Source organism: Phyllopteryx taeniolatus, chromosome 18, assembly GCF_024500385.1.
Source record: "Phyllopteryx taeniolatus isolate TA_2022b chromosome 18, UOR_Ptae_1.2, whole genome shotgun sequence".
NCBI classification, from domain to species: Eukaryota; Metazoa; Chordata; class Actinopteri; order Syngnathiformes; family Syngnathidae; genus Phyllopteryx; species Phyllopteryx taeniolatus.
This window is the reverse complement of record NC_084519.1, coordinates 7,172,857-7,187,019: the sequence shown is the minus strand read 5'-3', so window position 1 is coordinate 7,187,019 and position 14,163 is coordinate 7,172,857. Positions and strand designations below refer to the sequence as shown.

Here is a 14,163-nt window from a genome sequence, read left to right as displayed (position 1 = left end):
AAAGCACCGGGTTTCCCCTGGGAAGAGCTGAAAAGTGCAAATCGCCTGCACATGCAGAAACAAGTTTCAATTTGGTTCATGGAAATGCGAGTGCGTGTGGCAGTAAATTACTGGAATATGGCGCATCGGTCTATTTCCTTTGCAACTAACTAAATAATTCATAGTTTAGTTTGTCTTCAAACAAATAAAAAGAAGAAAGAAATGCATACGCGTATAGTAGCTATGTGTTTTTGTCAATAACTTCCACATACGTCTGTTGAAAGGATGTTTTTAAATGTTTTCATATATTTTGACAAATATCATTTAAGTGCAATTGTTTTGCAGATTTTATATAAGTGTGACATTAAAATGTGCAAATTGTTTGCTATTGTTGATAAGCGTGCTGCCTTACAAAAAACACCTTCATGTTAGATTAAGTTCAATGCATTTGACAAATGCATTTAAATGTGCTATCCACTTGATTGAATTGCCTATAGTATTATTTCTTTTTTTGTGCGTGTTTCACGGCACCAACCACAGACAACACTGACCTTCCCATCTTGTAATTACTTTTCATTTCAAGACCATTTACACGCCCTTTTCTTCTTTCATTGTGACTGTTTTCACTTAGCCTACAAATTAGGATTGTAGTATGTTGTTTTTCATACAGCACGTTTTAGGAAACGAGCTGGTTGCATTAGTAAACGTTGAGCCATCTTCGTCATCATCAGCATGAATCCAGTGTTTGTGCACAGTTCTATCTTCGGCTGCCAGTAAATTACGACATTTCTGGAAAAGTCCTCAGATGCTTGAACGTCAAGTACACAGACGAACAACGGGAAATTGCATTCTGATTTTCAAAATAAATATTTCGGTTCCATTGAAACGAAAACACTTCTTGGAGCATTAAAAATAAGGATATTTATCGGGCTAAAGAAAAAAAAAGAAAAAAGAGGGCATTAATTCAAACGTTTTTCTTTTCTAAAATAGGTTCATTGAAATGTATTTATTCATTTATTTATTTTATTATTCATTTATCTCATTAAATCGTTGGTTATTGAATTTATTGTATATAATAAAAACGTAAAACAATTGTAATGATGTTAAAAATGTTAATGCACAATTGTATTATTAAAATAAGATGTTTTACATTTCTACATACCCATTTAAAAAATGTACGTTTTACTTATTTGCTTAAAAAATGTGGTTGCTATGATATAATGAAATTAATTATAAACACTAAAATAGAGTAATTCTTGTTTTATTATTTAAAAAAAGACTTTTTACATATACATTGTAACTTTTATTTTTAAAATATCATCTACAAATGACCTAGCTTGTCTGTCCATTTCAAAAATCAAATGTGGTCTTTGAGCAAAAAAAATAATAAATTCATTATCCGTGAATGCAGTATGTTAGTGTAAGGTAATCGAATAAAAACCCATCTATCTATCATGACGCCATATGACATACCGTGACTTCCCTTTTACTTTGAAGGTCATAACCGGAAACTTCTTCAGATGAGTCACGTGTCTGCATGTCCCAGTTATCTGCTGCTATATAAATACGCGAAGCAGAATGATGCGCAACAGCTTCAGACGTCCTTGGCCCTGAGGATAAATAGGTGAGTAACAGGTGCTTTTATTTTGCCTGCAGTCTGCTACAACACAGCCTGCAAAGTAAACACTTTGTCGATTTGCACATGAATATGAGTGCAGCATTAATATGATTATTGGAAAGACTGCGCAACTAACTAGCTGCGGTCTTTTATACTTGCTGCGTTTTGTAAACATCATGACTTCAATGTTTTATATAATGGCTAGGGTGAGTTTTCAAGGCTGATGAGTAGTATTTATAATGATGCTGAATTCTGGACCACATGGCTGAACAGATGACTTGTTTGTTTTGCTTACTCATGGGCGTGACCTCCATCTCTGCATCAGAATAAGTGGATTAAAGTAGATGAAGTGATAAAAAATATACTCAGTGTACTATGTGTGTGTGTGTGTATATATATATATATATAAATATACAAACAATAAAACAAACCCATATTTACAATAGTGACAGTGGACGGTGAGAGTTTGGGATATGGGGTCATTATGGGGGTCGTCCAACGATAACTCATTTTTGCGTAAGTGACACACCAGTCGAGTCCTTTGGGTGCATGAAGCCGCCGGCGTGGGAAACGAGGACACCATTATCCCATTTGTGAGGTGAATTTAAAAATATTTTGGAGCGAGAGAGAGAGAGCGACAATGACAAGTCAATCGAAAAGCAACAGCATGCAAAACGTCTTCCCAAAATGTAGCTGAACAACTTGTCTATGTTTTTGTACATTCTTACATGCATTGTACATAATAATAATAAAATGGGAAGACACTGCAAATCACAATAATAAACACACTGTTACCGGAGTATGTCTCTGACAGTATCAATCGAAACCGAGCTTTATTTTCTTTGAAGAGACAGGATTGTATTGGGTCTGATATAAAAACAAACTGCAGCGGTACCTAATAATGTGACCAATAGACCAGTATTCTATTTTCTTTGATGAATTTAAAGTCTTCAGTTAACCCAACGTGCATGGTTTGGGGATGTGGGAGGAAAAATTAAGAACTGCAAATGTTATCTTATGCAGATGTAGAGCTGTTTGTTTTGAGTGCGCTCCCAGTTTTTGTTCAGATTACGGAAGCTGACTGAACTTTAGGCCTTTCTCTGGATTGTTGCGTTTGAATTCTGTGAGTTGTGTAACCACCGTCCGTGCACGCAGCCTTTTATTTTAAATCCCGGAGCTCGGCCTCGGAATTGTGAATCATCCCCCTTTTCTCTTTGTCAACTGTCTCTGTTTAACTCTCCCACACTTGGGCTGCTTTTGTTAGCGTTGCTCACCCCCGCACCCCTTTTGACCCCATCTCTGCACCATCTCAGCCACCCTGCCCGGATGATTTTATCTCATTAAAAGTTCCGAAAGGGAGGCAATCCTTTCCTGTTTAAAAAAAAAAAAAAACCTGCACCGACCAACAGATACGCAGTAATAAAGTGTCAGGTTTAATTGTGAATAGAATACTAACCTCGTTGTCCAGCTCATGCATTATCACAGAGACGGAAATATGTTCTTTACTTCGCGATACAGTCCTGCTGGTGTTCAAAACCTGTTAAGAGCTGATACAAGAGACACAAACATTATGGGGAAACATCCACACACAAGCTTATTTATTCCATTCATTCAGAGCCAGTGGTGTGTCTAATATTTGTTCCATGAAACTGTATTAATTTATTGCCAACAGTCTATTGTTTTCTTTTTGTAGCATTTCCCTTGACTGCACTGCTTCCAGTACGTGTATGTTAGATTATTTCTGTTCACTCAGATATCAGCCACCATGTGCTGCCATATGCTTCTAATCCGCACTAGGCCTTCCGAATCAGTAGAGCTGGCCCATGTAACTTCAACTATACTGTATTAGCAATGGGACTGCTTCTTTAACTAATCAGATTTCTAATTCGCCCTCATGATGTCAGCATTTTTCCGTCATCTGATTAGTTGGTCAGAACAAAGTTTACTTGTTACAGCAAGTTCACAACTTCAACTAGCAAAACACATTTCTATAGCAATCGGCACAAATTAATATATTTAATGATAATTATCTAGTAGTGTGAATTTTGTTTAGATTTATTTGCATTTTATATGTATTTGTTAAATGCTGATTCTGAAAGCTCCAGATGATGTAGGTGGGCAGTTGTGTACCGGTTTACTGTGTTTTTGTATAGTATTGGTGGTTTCTGCCCAGTAATTGCCTCGCAATACCGGTATTAAGCGGGATAAATCCCCACTATGGGCCCACATACCAAATGCACGGCCAGCCACAGGTCAGAAAAATACAATTCAAAATACACTCCTCTTATATGCGGTGGGACTTAAAGACACATATGCGAGTCTGTGTGACTAAATAATGACAGGAAAGATATTTTCTCTCCTCCATGGTACAAATTTAGCTACATGAAATGCATTGTGTCTTCGGCGGACATCATTGATTCTGAAAATGTGTTAAGCGAAGGGATCGCTGAATTAAAGGTTCAAACTCTGCCTTGTTTTTGATGAACACAAATTACTATGGGCCAACTATGCTTAACCGTATTTATGTTGGTCATTGTTATGGTGGTGCTTGGAGAGCTATGTATTTTTTGAGGTAGTACTTGATGTAAAGGGTTTGACAGCCACTGGTTTACATGATTAGAAACAAAATCATCAATTTATCATCATTGTAATTAGTAACTACAGCATTAGGTAAGCCTGCACTATTGGGATGCAATACTGTACTGTTCATTATTGTAGTTGTAGTTTTGCAGTGGTGTAAAACTGCATTGTTTCATACTGAGAGGTGTCTGTAATATTTTAAATCACCAATGGGAATTCCCTTTATTATGATTTAGGATATTATACTGTAAATAAAATTAAAATAAAAAAAACATCCACAAACACGGATCAATGAAAATAATTTTTTTTTTACTCATGTGTCCCATAGTGGCAGTAAATGTTATCACATACAGCATAAAAATAAAAAATAAAATGTATTTCAAAACTGCAGCATTATTTACCTGAAAGTCTGTTTCTGTTTTAATATTAAAAAAAAAAAAAAGGCCAGTTCATCAAATCGACTTTCAAATCAAATCAAACACATTTGTACTCTGATAAATACGCAAGTGGATAAAAGTGACCGTGTCCGCTTTGAGATGTCCTTGTAGAGAAAAGGTCACCTGTGTGTTTTGATAAGAGGAGTAAGGGGTCAGCAGAACAGACCAATCGGACGTCAGCAGAAATGGGTAAACAGAGAAGGAGCTGGCCGTTCGTGTTACGTAACGTCCAGCGGAAAGTCACACTTGGTGAAAGTCACACAAAACACTGATCTAAGGTCAGCGTTGGGCGCGTGATGTTCTGGTTACATTCATTCGTACTCCACACACTCTGGGAGGATTGCGCAAAATATCTCAGTAGGGGTCACCAGTGGTGGAAGACAACAATATGTAACCATGTATAAATACTTTATTTACATTTCGACTCATATTAACCTTCCTAGGGAAGTTTTAGTATTTATTTACATATAACTAATTTAGTTACTTTTTATATTTCATCAACTTTTTTCTATGAAAGCTTTTAGTCTAACTTATTTATTTACCATTATTTTCATACCATATTACTGTATTATTTGTATATATTTCAGTTAAGCTTGATATTTTATTTTCCTCCTTTTATTTTATTTGAACTTATCTTAGTAAAGCCTTTAGCCAAGAAAGGCATTTGGTCATCTTATTTATTTATTTATTTTAATTCATTATTATTATTACTAGTATTATTAGGTGGGCGTTCGCTTCCTTCCACATTCCAAAAAGATGCTTTTGGGTTAATTGAAGACCTTAAATTGTCCTTAGGTGTGGAAGTGGGTTGTGAATGCTTGTTTTTCTACAAGGCTATTTGTGACATATTAAAGCTATGTGTACTATATTAAGGCTAGGTGAAGCATATTAAGTTTATGTGAGTTGAAACAATCCTTATCAAAGCTACGGTATGTGTTGGCATAACGGGTCTCGGGGGGTGTACAGTATGTGGCCTTCTGGGTCTCAAGTATGGAGCACAGGATAATGATGTGTCTAACCTCGTCAACCTCAATCTTGGAATAACATTAATATTAACGCACCATAAAAAGAAATGCATGGAATAAATATAGTCATATAGTAAGAGTGAGTGGGGTTAGTAAATAGGCATGAGCTGGGACAGCTTGTTTTTGTTTGAGGGCCCCAAATTAGTTTTTCGAGTAATGAGCCATCGCTTGCTCGAATTTTTGCTGTCTTTTGCAAACTGAAATTCGAGTCGTGAGCAACCTTCATATGTTGTGGAAATTTTTTTTTGTAATTAAGTTCTTTTAATGCACGTGGGCAAGGAGAGCCACAGTCGCTGATGTTCTTTCAGCCGTTTAGCCAATAGGACAAACAGTCAAACAGCCAAAGATAAAAAGAACCCTCGCAAGGAGCCCCCTTCAGTGTGTAATAAAAATACCAAAAATGTATTTTTGTCGTTAAAATATCACGTTTCAACCAAGCACTGTATGATTTTATATTAAAAGGACATATAATAAACAAATAATCCCTCAAATGTTAGAGGTGCTGGGATTCAATTTAGGGGCCCAAAAAATGGGCTAGAAACTTTATAACAGGTTCTCCTTTATTATTTCTATACTATACTATACTGTTTTGTTTTTTTTAATTAAAATCTAACATGAAAAAAACAATATTGGTGTTTTTGGGTGGTCTGGAACAAATGAAAGGCATTTCAATTCATTAAACTAAGCAATGTAGTTCCTGACCACGTTTGCAGCATGTCGAGCCTAATCTAAAGTGTGTGTTTTATCACACAGGCATTTGTCATCAGCACCTGCTGGCCCTTGAAGAGTCAGAGAAGATGTTAATGATGATGATGATGAAGATGAAGAAGGGGTCCAAGTCGCTGGCTGTGGTGGCTTTTTTTCTGGCGTCAGCCAACTGTATGCTGCCTCCCACCAGCGAACACCTCAAACGTAAGCTCCTTCGGTCACACGTCAAACACAGGAAAATAATAATCCCTTTTCTCCAAGTGGGATACAGAAATGCCTCTTTATATAAAGCCATACTCAAGTGTTTCTTCCCTGCAGAGATCTCAAAGGAGGGAGAGAAGTACCTGAATGTGCAGATTGAGAATGCCATCAGTGGAGTCAAAGAGATGAAGAATATGATGCAGAAATCTTCAGAAGACCACAAGAAGGTTTTGGAAGAGCTGGAGAAAACCAAACAGAAGAAAGAGGTACAGACGGTCCATTCATCAATCCAGGGTCGGGTCACGTGTTATAGACCCCACGAAATCGTAATGATTTACTCACCCCAGGGAACATCATTTTCTGTTCCAGCATGACTTAAGCAGGGTACACACAGACAACATATTAACCGTACGTGGCCGATTGAGATGACAAATACAGCACACTACGTACAGTACATAACGATATCGCCACCCACAATTTCCCGTCTGCGCCCTCAAACCAGATGTCTATCGCATTACCAATACTGCCCTGCAGGAGGCAGCATAGTGCCGCAGGGTATCCAGACTGCCGGAAAGTACAAAGATCAAGAAAGAGTAGCAGAAGCAGAAATAGAAGAAGCTATTAGTTATGACTACATTGCAGTTGCAAACTCTTCCCCTAGTCATTTTTATTGTAGTGAATGACTTTGGGCATTTTATACAAACACTCAACGCAACCAGTTGCTTTTCTATTTGTGTCCGTCAACAGGGCTTCCTGATTGGATATTATTGCATTTCACATCCACGGCTTGGTCAAACTCAATTCGGAAATATCGGACAGGTTTAACACTTGTAACATACCCAACACCACAGGATAACCACTGAGGTTAATCTTTTAGAGACATTCAACGTTTGGGCCATTGCTGATTTTGATCGAAGGGGGGGGGGGGGGGGGGAATGCTTCAATTTGACCCAATTGTTGGTACGGTAATCTCTCTGCAAGTAACTGTCACCCCCTCCAAAAATGTTTAGAATTGCCTATGGGTGTCACAAGAAGATGCCAAAGCACTACTTCATCATAGTTCTTTGGCACCAATGCAATACTTTCATATCAGAAGGGGTTTCGGTGTTTCATAAAGATCACAAATACAGTGACTAGGTTTTAACTAAGTTTTTCCGTAAATAATGGCGAGTAGGTTCCGAAAAATACCCGCAAATAGGTGAATTCACGAGTATCGAGTACAGGGAAGGACTATTTTTATACCCTGCTTAAAAAAAGTGCATAAAGGTGTACTTGGATGAGTTTGCTGTGGAAAACTATGAGAGCCCTGACCTTAACAGAGTGGCGGCTGATCGAATGGATGGATGGAACCCTACCCCACAAGACTGAGAGAGTTTCTTTTAGGGCTAACAGCAAAATATGTGCTGTTGCAGGAGGCCATGCTGGCCGCTCAAGAGGTGGAGGCCAAGCTGGAGGAGCAGGAGGAGATTTGTAACGAGACCATGAAAGCCCTGTGGGAGGAATGTAAGCCATGTCTGAAGAAAACCTGCGTCAAGTACTACTCCCGCACCTGCAGCAGTGGATCTGGGATGGTGGGCCGCCAGGTGAGACGTTCCATTCTTATTGTCCAAATTAAGGTTGCTAAGGAAAGTGATATTATTTCTGAAAGCTTTCTATTTGGAACTCAAACAATGGATTTTAGAAATATTCCAAGACAGTTGAACACTGCATTAATGACACTTTGTCAACAGTAAATTACTGATGCTGTACCGTTTCACTTGCAGCATGGGTTAATTCCCACTCATTGACGCTGTGATTGTTTATGTCTATCTGCGTGTCTATATGTGCCCTGTGATTGACCGGCGACCAGTCCAGGGTGTAGTCTGTTTTTTGTCCAAAGTTGGCTGGGATATGCTCCCGGTCTCCGAGACTAAGAACAGTATTAGTGTAGAAAATTGGTTGACTGGATTTGTCGATATTACTTCAAGTTAAGTTGTTTCATAGAATAACAAAATACTAAAACATTGAGTAGAAAAAACATGTTCCCTTGTAATATTTTTTAGTATAGTACAACCTCTAAGTTCCAACACAATCCATTTCAGCCCGACCGCTGATTTGTTTAGATTTTTAGAACAAAGGTTCCCATCAGAAATAATGGATACACTGTATAATTAATCTGGTCCAGTCGCCCAGGTAAAATCTTAATGAGATGTAGAGCCATTTGTAATAACATTTTGGCATTATTTAGAAATATAAAAATGTCTTAACTGCTATTAAATATGTAGAATAAATTAATCAATTATTGCTGGGGGGGGGATGAGTCTTCCCATAAAAACTAAATGCAGCTCACTTTCCAATATTCATTTGTGCACGTTTCAATTTTGGGGTTTTGTGTGACTTGAAGTCATTTTTTTTCACCAAAGCTCCGAACAACCTGTTCATTCTCCTGTGTATTATGACTGTAAGATGTCGGACTTTCACTGTAGTTAGAGGACCTGCTGAATCGAACGTCTCCCTTCTCCATTTGGATCAATGGGGAGAGGATTGACACCCTGGAGCAGGAAGGACAACGCCAGAACAAAGAGTTCAGGGAGTTGGAGGACAAATACACCGAGATGGCGGACGGAGTGGACGGAATATTTTCTGACAGTATGAAGGTAAAGTTTGGCTCAGGGGTGGGCAAACTTTTGTGCGGAAGGGCCACATTTGATTTTTAAAGAAAACAGAAGGACCAAGTCAGACATAGATGAAGTTAAGCATATGTTAAATGTGTAAAGTAATATATTTTGATACTATAATAATTAATGGTATTAAGTTATTTTATTATTAACTATTTAAAAATGTAAGAGTAAAAAAGAAATAATAGTAAAATATGTCAAAGCATTTATTTTAATGATAAAACAATTCTCATTTTTGCTTTTATTTATAATGAATTTAATTATGATTAAGTACGCAATTATTCATTAAAATTGATGTAAAAACAATGTTATTATTAAATGTAAGCAAATGTATTTTTAAAGAGAGTAGGCTGTTATATGACCTCTGGGTTGTATTAAATATTTATTTAGTGTATATTAAGTGCCATTCGTTTGGTGTTGGGAATGTTTTTCAGGTGGCTGATCACGTGCACTACAACCCACCGATATTCGCTCTGCCCAATTTCTTCCCGTCTCGCTGGCGTAGAAGCATTCACTCGCTATTCCACGAGCCTTTCCCCAACTTCCGGGGTTTGTTCTCCAACATGATGGGCATCGGCAGGAACCCCTTCGGCTCCTTTGGTTCCTTCGGCTCCATGATGGACTTTGATACAGACGCCCCCACTAATGAGGGTATGCTCTCGAACAATGACACCATGGTTAGAAAGGGGTACATTTACGAAAACTTTCCATGGGAAGATTAGTGGGGGAATTGGAAACATTCTGTGAGGATGAATGGGGTTTTGAAAGAATCAGCTGGAAATCTGGGCTAATTTACAGAAATTAGATCACATGCACATATGAACACTATATTTAGCCACGAGCAAACATGCATGCAAACTAAAAAAATACTACTTGTCGTTACTAAGGTCACAGATAAGTTGGAGCCTATCCCAGCTGACCTTGGGTGAGAAATGGCATAGACCCTAGACTGGTTGCCAGCCAATTGAAAGCCATATACAGACAAATCATTCACACTCACATTTACACCCACGGACAATTTAGAGTCTTCAGTAAACTTAAGAAGCATGTGTCGAGCGTATGGAAAGGACATATCTATGATTTCCTTTAATGTATATTCCTGAAATTCTCATTTAAATTTCCATTGTTAAAAGTCCATTCAGATTTTTGATGTGGTGGTTTTATGTCTGTCTAAGCATTTTGGTCTGTTTTTGTGGGTGCCCACAGATGGCAGCGTGAATGAGGACGTGGTCATCACAAAACCTTACGGAGACGGCAGCATGACGTGCAGGGAGATTCGTCGCAACTCGGCCGGCTGCCTCAAATTCCGCGATGAGTGTCAGAAGTGCAAAGAGATTGAAAATATTGGTAAATCCATTCTTGGCAGTAACAATACTGATGACTTTTTAGTCTGGCAAAAAATGTACAAACGTGTTAATATTAGCTTAGACCATGTTTCCTCACAATTCCATTAAAACGTACTGCACACAAGTTAAATAAAATGTTAAAAACAAAAACCTCTACAAGATGAGATGCACGTTTTAAATTTAAAACAAATACATAAATGGAACTGCACTTAACAAACATACTGTACTAAATAAGAAAAAAAAAAAAAAGCTTAAGCTACTGGATCATGCACATTTTGAACATTTCATTCTGTGACTCTTTGGCGTACCACTCCAGGATGTGCACGCACCACTAGTGGTACTCGTACTACACTTTGAGAACCACTGAAAATGATCCTTTTCGGACCAATTACCTGGTGATCTCTCACAGGTCACAAGACACTAATGTACCACGCCACAGAAGTTGAAAATCTCTGGCTTAGATGGAAGTGATCAGATACGTTGAAATAAGTACACCTCTTGGACTGATAACAACACCGATTTCTGCATCGTTCCTCAATGGTCATAGTTCGACTGTTTCCTTCACAGATTGTTCCGGGAAGAAACCCCTAGAAGGTCCCCTGAAGGAGGAGCTGGAAAGAGCTCTGGCCATAGCCGAGCGCTTCACCAAGCACTACAACGCTCTCCTCAAGCGTTTCGAGGAACACATGTTCAACACGTCCGCCATCATGGACCTGTTCAACAGGCAGTTTGGATGGGTGTCGTCTCTGGCGAACAACACCAACTCCAAGGATGACTTCTTCAAAGTAGAGACTGTACGTATACAGTATTGTCGTATTTCTACTTCCACTGTATTTTACTGCTTCATTATTTTACCTTTAGCAATCCTGACCAAACATAACCTCTGGCATTCACACCAAAAAGTTCAACATTGGTCTGATCAGACCAAGGAATTTTATTTCTCATGGTTTGAGAGTCCTTCAGGCAAGGAAGGCGTTCTATTATTTTTTTATTCTCCTAAATCTCTAATTGGCGTGGGGAAGATGTTGCTTATGTGCAAAATAATTTCTATGTTTCTTCATAATAACCAAGGGGTGGGGGGAATGATGGGGGTATTCTCCCAAGGTTGTTGCTACTCATTATAAATGGCATAAAAATGTTTTTCCTCCATCTCTTATCTCATTTTGAACACAATGTTCTAACTGCAGGGTCATTCAGCTCTGAACCAGACGCATGTAGATTTTAAAACAATTTGTTCAGATACTTTTATGATTTTTTCCCTCCCACCCAACTGTCAAGTAAAATGTAGAAGTTTGAACTGATTGATGATCTTAAAAGTTGGGAAAATGAAGAGCTTGTAAAAAGATACAGTAAAATCATCCTGCTGTAATTTTCCTTGTCAATATAATTCTAAGCAGAGTCAAATGAAATGGTGTTTTTGTCATTGTAGGTGGTCACCAAGGACCCGGTGGAGAGGCCCGGTGATGACGCCGAGCACCCAGACACCAAGGTGTCCGTCAAACTCTTCAAATCGCCACCCATGAACTTGAACGTACCGGGTGACATCCCCTGGAATCACCCCAAGTTCCCTGAGGTGGTGGCCCAAGAGGCTTTGGACCGCTACAAGGATATCGCTATGTGAGTGGCCTGCTTTTGGTGTAAAAGCCTTCATACTATTGCTGTTGTACGTTTAAAAAATATATCTACAGGGGAGCCTTGGTTTTCGTGATTAATCCGTCCAAAAAAAGTCTAAATTAATGTTAATCCAATTAATTAATCCAATCCGTTCCAGACACCCAAAAATATTAACTAAATACATTGTATAGAGAGGAAATATTGTAAGATACAGAAAATATAAAATGATTATAAATGACTAATTTAATGTATAAATGAATGTTAAACATCACTTTTACCTTTATGGAAGACAACAATTGGGAATCTGCCATTTGCATTCTTTGCTCCAAGTTCTTTCTTGAATTCTATGGTGTTTCTCTTCTTTCTCAAAGGCACTTGGAATTTTCTTTGAACCCCATGGTGGCTTATTGAGCAGCCACACAAAAAACACTCTTTTGCACATGCAAATGAGATGCTTTACTAGGCCCTTGATTCAGATGCATGAAATCTTACAAAGCATCCGATCAGATTGCAACTATACTTTACTGCATGGCATGGTATCTGGGGGTAGCAGTGATTTTAAATAACATACAATGACCAGATACACCCATCCAATCTAATTGGATAAAGTACACGAAGATCGATCAAGATTTCTGCGTTCACACTGTTAGAAAGGTAATAATTATGTACCGCCATTCTCATACTGTAAGATGTTTTTAACATTTTGGCTACCTCATATACATTTATGAGAGTCAAAATATTAGACCGCTCCCTTACAAGTATATGCACTATACCAGGTGTGGAAGTGCAACCCGTGGAGCACATATGGACCCCCCCCCCCCCACCCCCCCCCTAAAATTTGTTGGTTAATGTATTCATCAATCTCAATAAATGACTGTAAATGATCAAATACAATTTGTAAAAATAATTTTATTATACATTTTAATTCATCAGTTAATTAGAAATAATTTGATCTCTGAAATATGCCCCAAGTTTTCCTTTTTTAAAGTATGAATGAGAAGCTACTCCTTCCAATTCTAATTCTCATCTTTTTTCTCTCTCTCTCAGTATCGCCAAATAGAGGATTTCTGCACATTCTGCTGGATCCAAACACACCTGGAGCGACTGACCGTTTCCACCGCAAGTCCACTTAAACCCTGCTTCTGCAAAGTGACAGTTTAACCCTTGTAAGGTGTATTTAGATCTGCTTGTCCTGCTGAAAGAGAACAATTTAGTAGATAAGTCTCTCGAAAGGCCCTTTCTGTGCGTTTGAGCTGACAACCGTAATCCTCCTGCCTGGCTTTCAAGAGTTGATCCTACTGTTTGTTCTCATAACTTCTTAACACCTGCAGATTGAATTGATCCTTTACTACAACTCAGTACAGTACAATAAAGACGTCAAAGATTTAAAAGCAATTCTTTAATAGTTATGGTCTGAGTTTGCTCTTATTGATCCATCAGTCCTGTTATGGATCACTTTGAGTCCCTCTAAGATAAACCTTAGCAATAATAAAGCAATGTGTAGAGAATAATAAAACCTTCTCAAAGCCATTCTTGTTGTTGTTGCCTCTGTTGACCTCACTTTGGGTGGGAATTTCAGAGGAAGTAATTTCCATTAACACCCATTTATTTTTCTATATTGCTTGTCCCCATAATAGTCATAGTATATTAGTATTATCATTTGTATTATTAACTGGGCAGTGCTTTACATTTCAATGTTAGCATTTTAAGAGTTAGTCGTGATAGTTTTTATATCATTATATTGAAGGTATTTTGTGATTTTGTCACTTCCTGGAGGCCATGGCGCCCTTAGCATTTGCCCTTACTGCTTAATGGGCGAGGCAGCTGATCAAAACTGAGTGTTATCCTTTATTTGCAATCACTTTCAAATTATCCTTGCAGAGTTGCCACCTTCCTTCAGCCTACACTTCTATAACAAATTGTGAAATAAAAGAAATTGCAAAGGTGACTTCAATTTCCAAAGTAAAACAAAATGAAAGCAAGCATGAGGCCATACAG

General features: G+C 38.1%; 1 protein-coding gene across 1 annotated transcript; it reads left to right on the top strand.

Moving 5' to 3' along the window:
• Positions 1 to 1,480: 1,480 nt before the first annotated feature.
• On the top strand, positions 1,481 to 13,695 carry clu (clusterin). Its single transcript, XM_061753598.1, has 10 exons — positions 1,481 to 1,603; positions 6,393 to 6,551; positions 6,666 to 6,814; positions 7,961 to 8,131; positions 9,014 to 9,184; positions 9,640 to 9,856; positions 10,412 to 10,552; positions 11,119 to 11,345; positions 11,981 to 12,168; positions 13,213 to 13,695. The coding sequence occupies exons 2-10, from the start codon at positions 6,437 to 6,439 to the stop codon at positions 13,223 to 13,225; spliced, it is 1,392 nt and encodes a 463-aa protein (XP_061609582.1). The 5' UTR covers positions 1,481 to 1,603; positions 6,393 to 6,436; the 3' UTR covers positions 13,226 to 13,695.
• Positions 13,696 to 14,163: the final 468 nt, after the last annotated feature.

Bases quoted from the DNA above. Each gene is read 5' to 3' on its own strand.
- clu (XM_061753598.1), top strand. From the start codon at position 6,437: ATGTTAATGATGATGATGATGAAGATGAAGAAGGGGTCCAAGTCGCTG. The intron at 8,132-9,013 runs GTGAGACGTTCC...CTTTCACTGTAG, and splicing joins CTGGGATGGTGGGCCGCCAG to TTAGAGGACCTGCTGAATCG. The intron at 9,185-9,639 runs GTAAAGTTTGGC...AATGTTTTTCAG, and splicing joins TATTTTCTGACAGTATGAAG to GTGGCTGATCACGTGCACTA.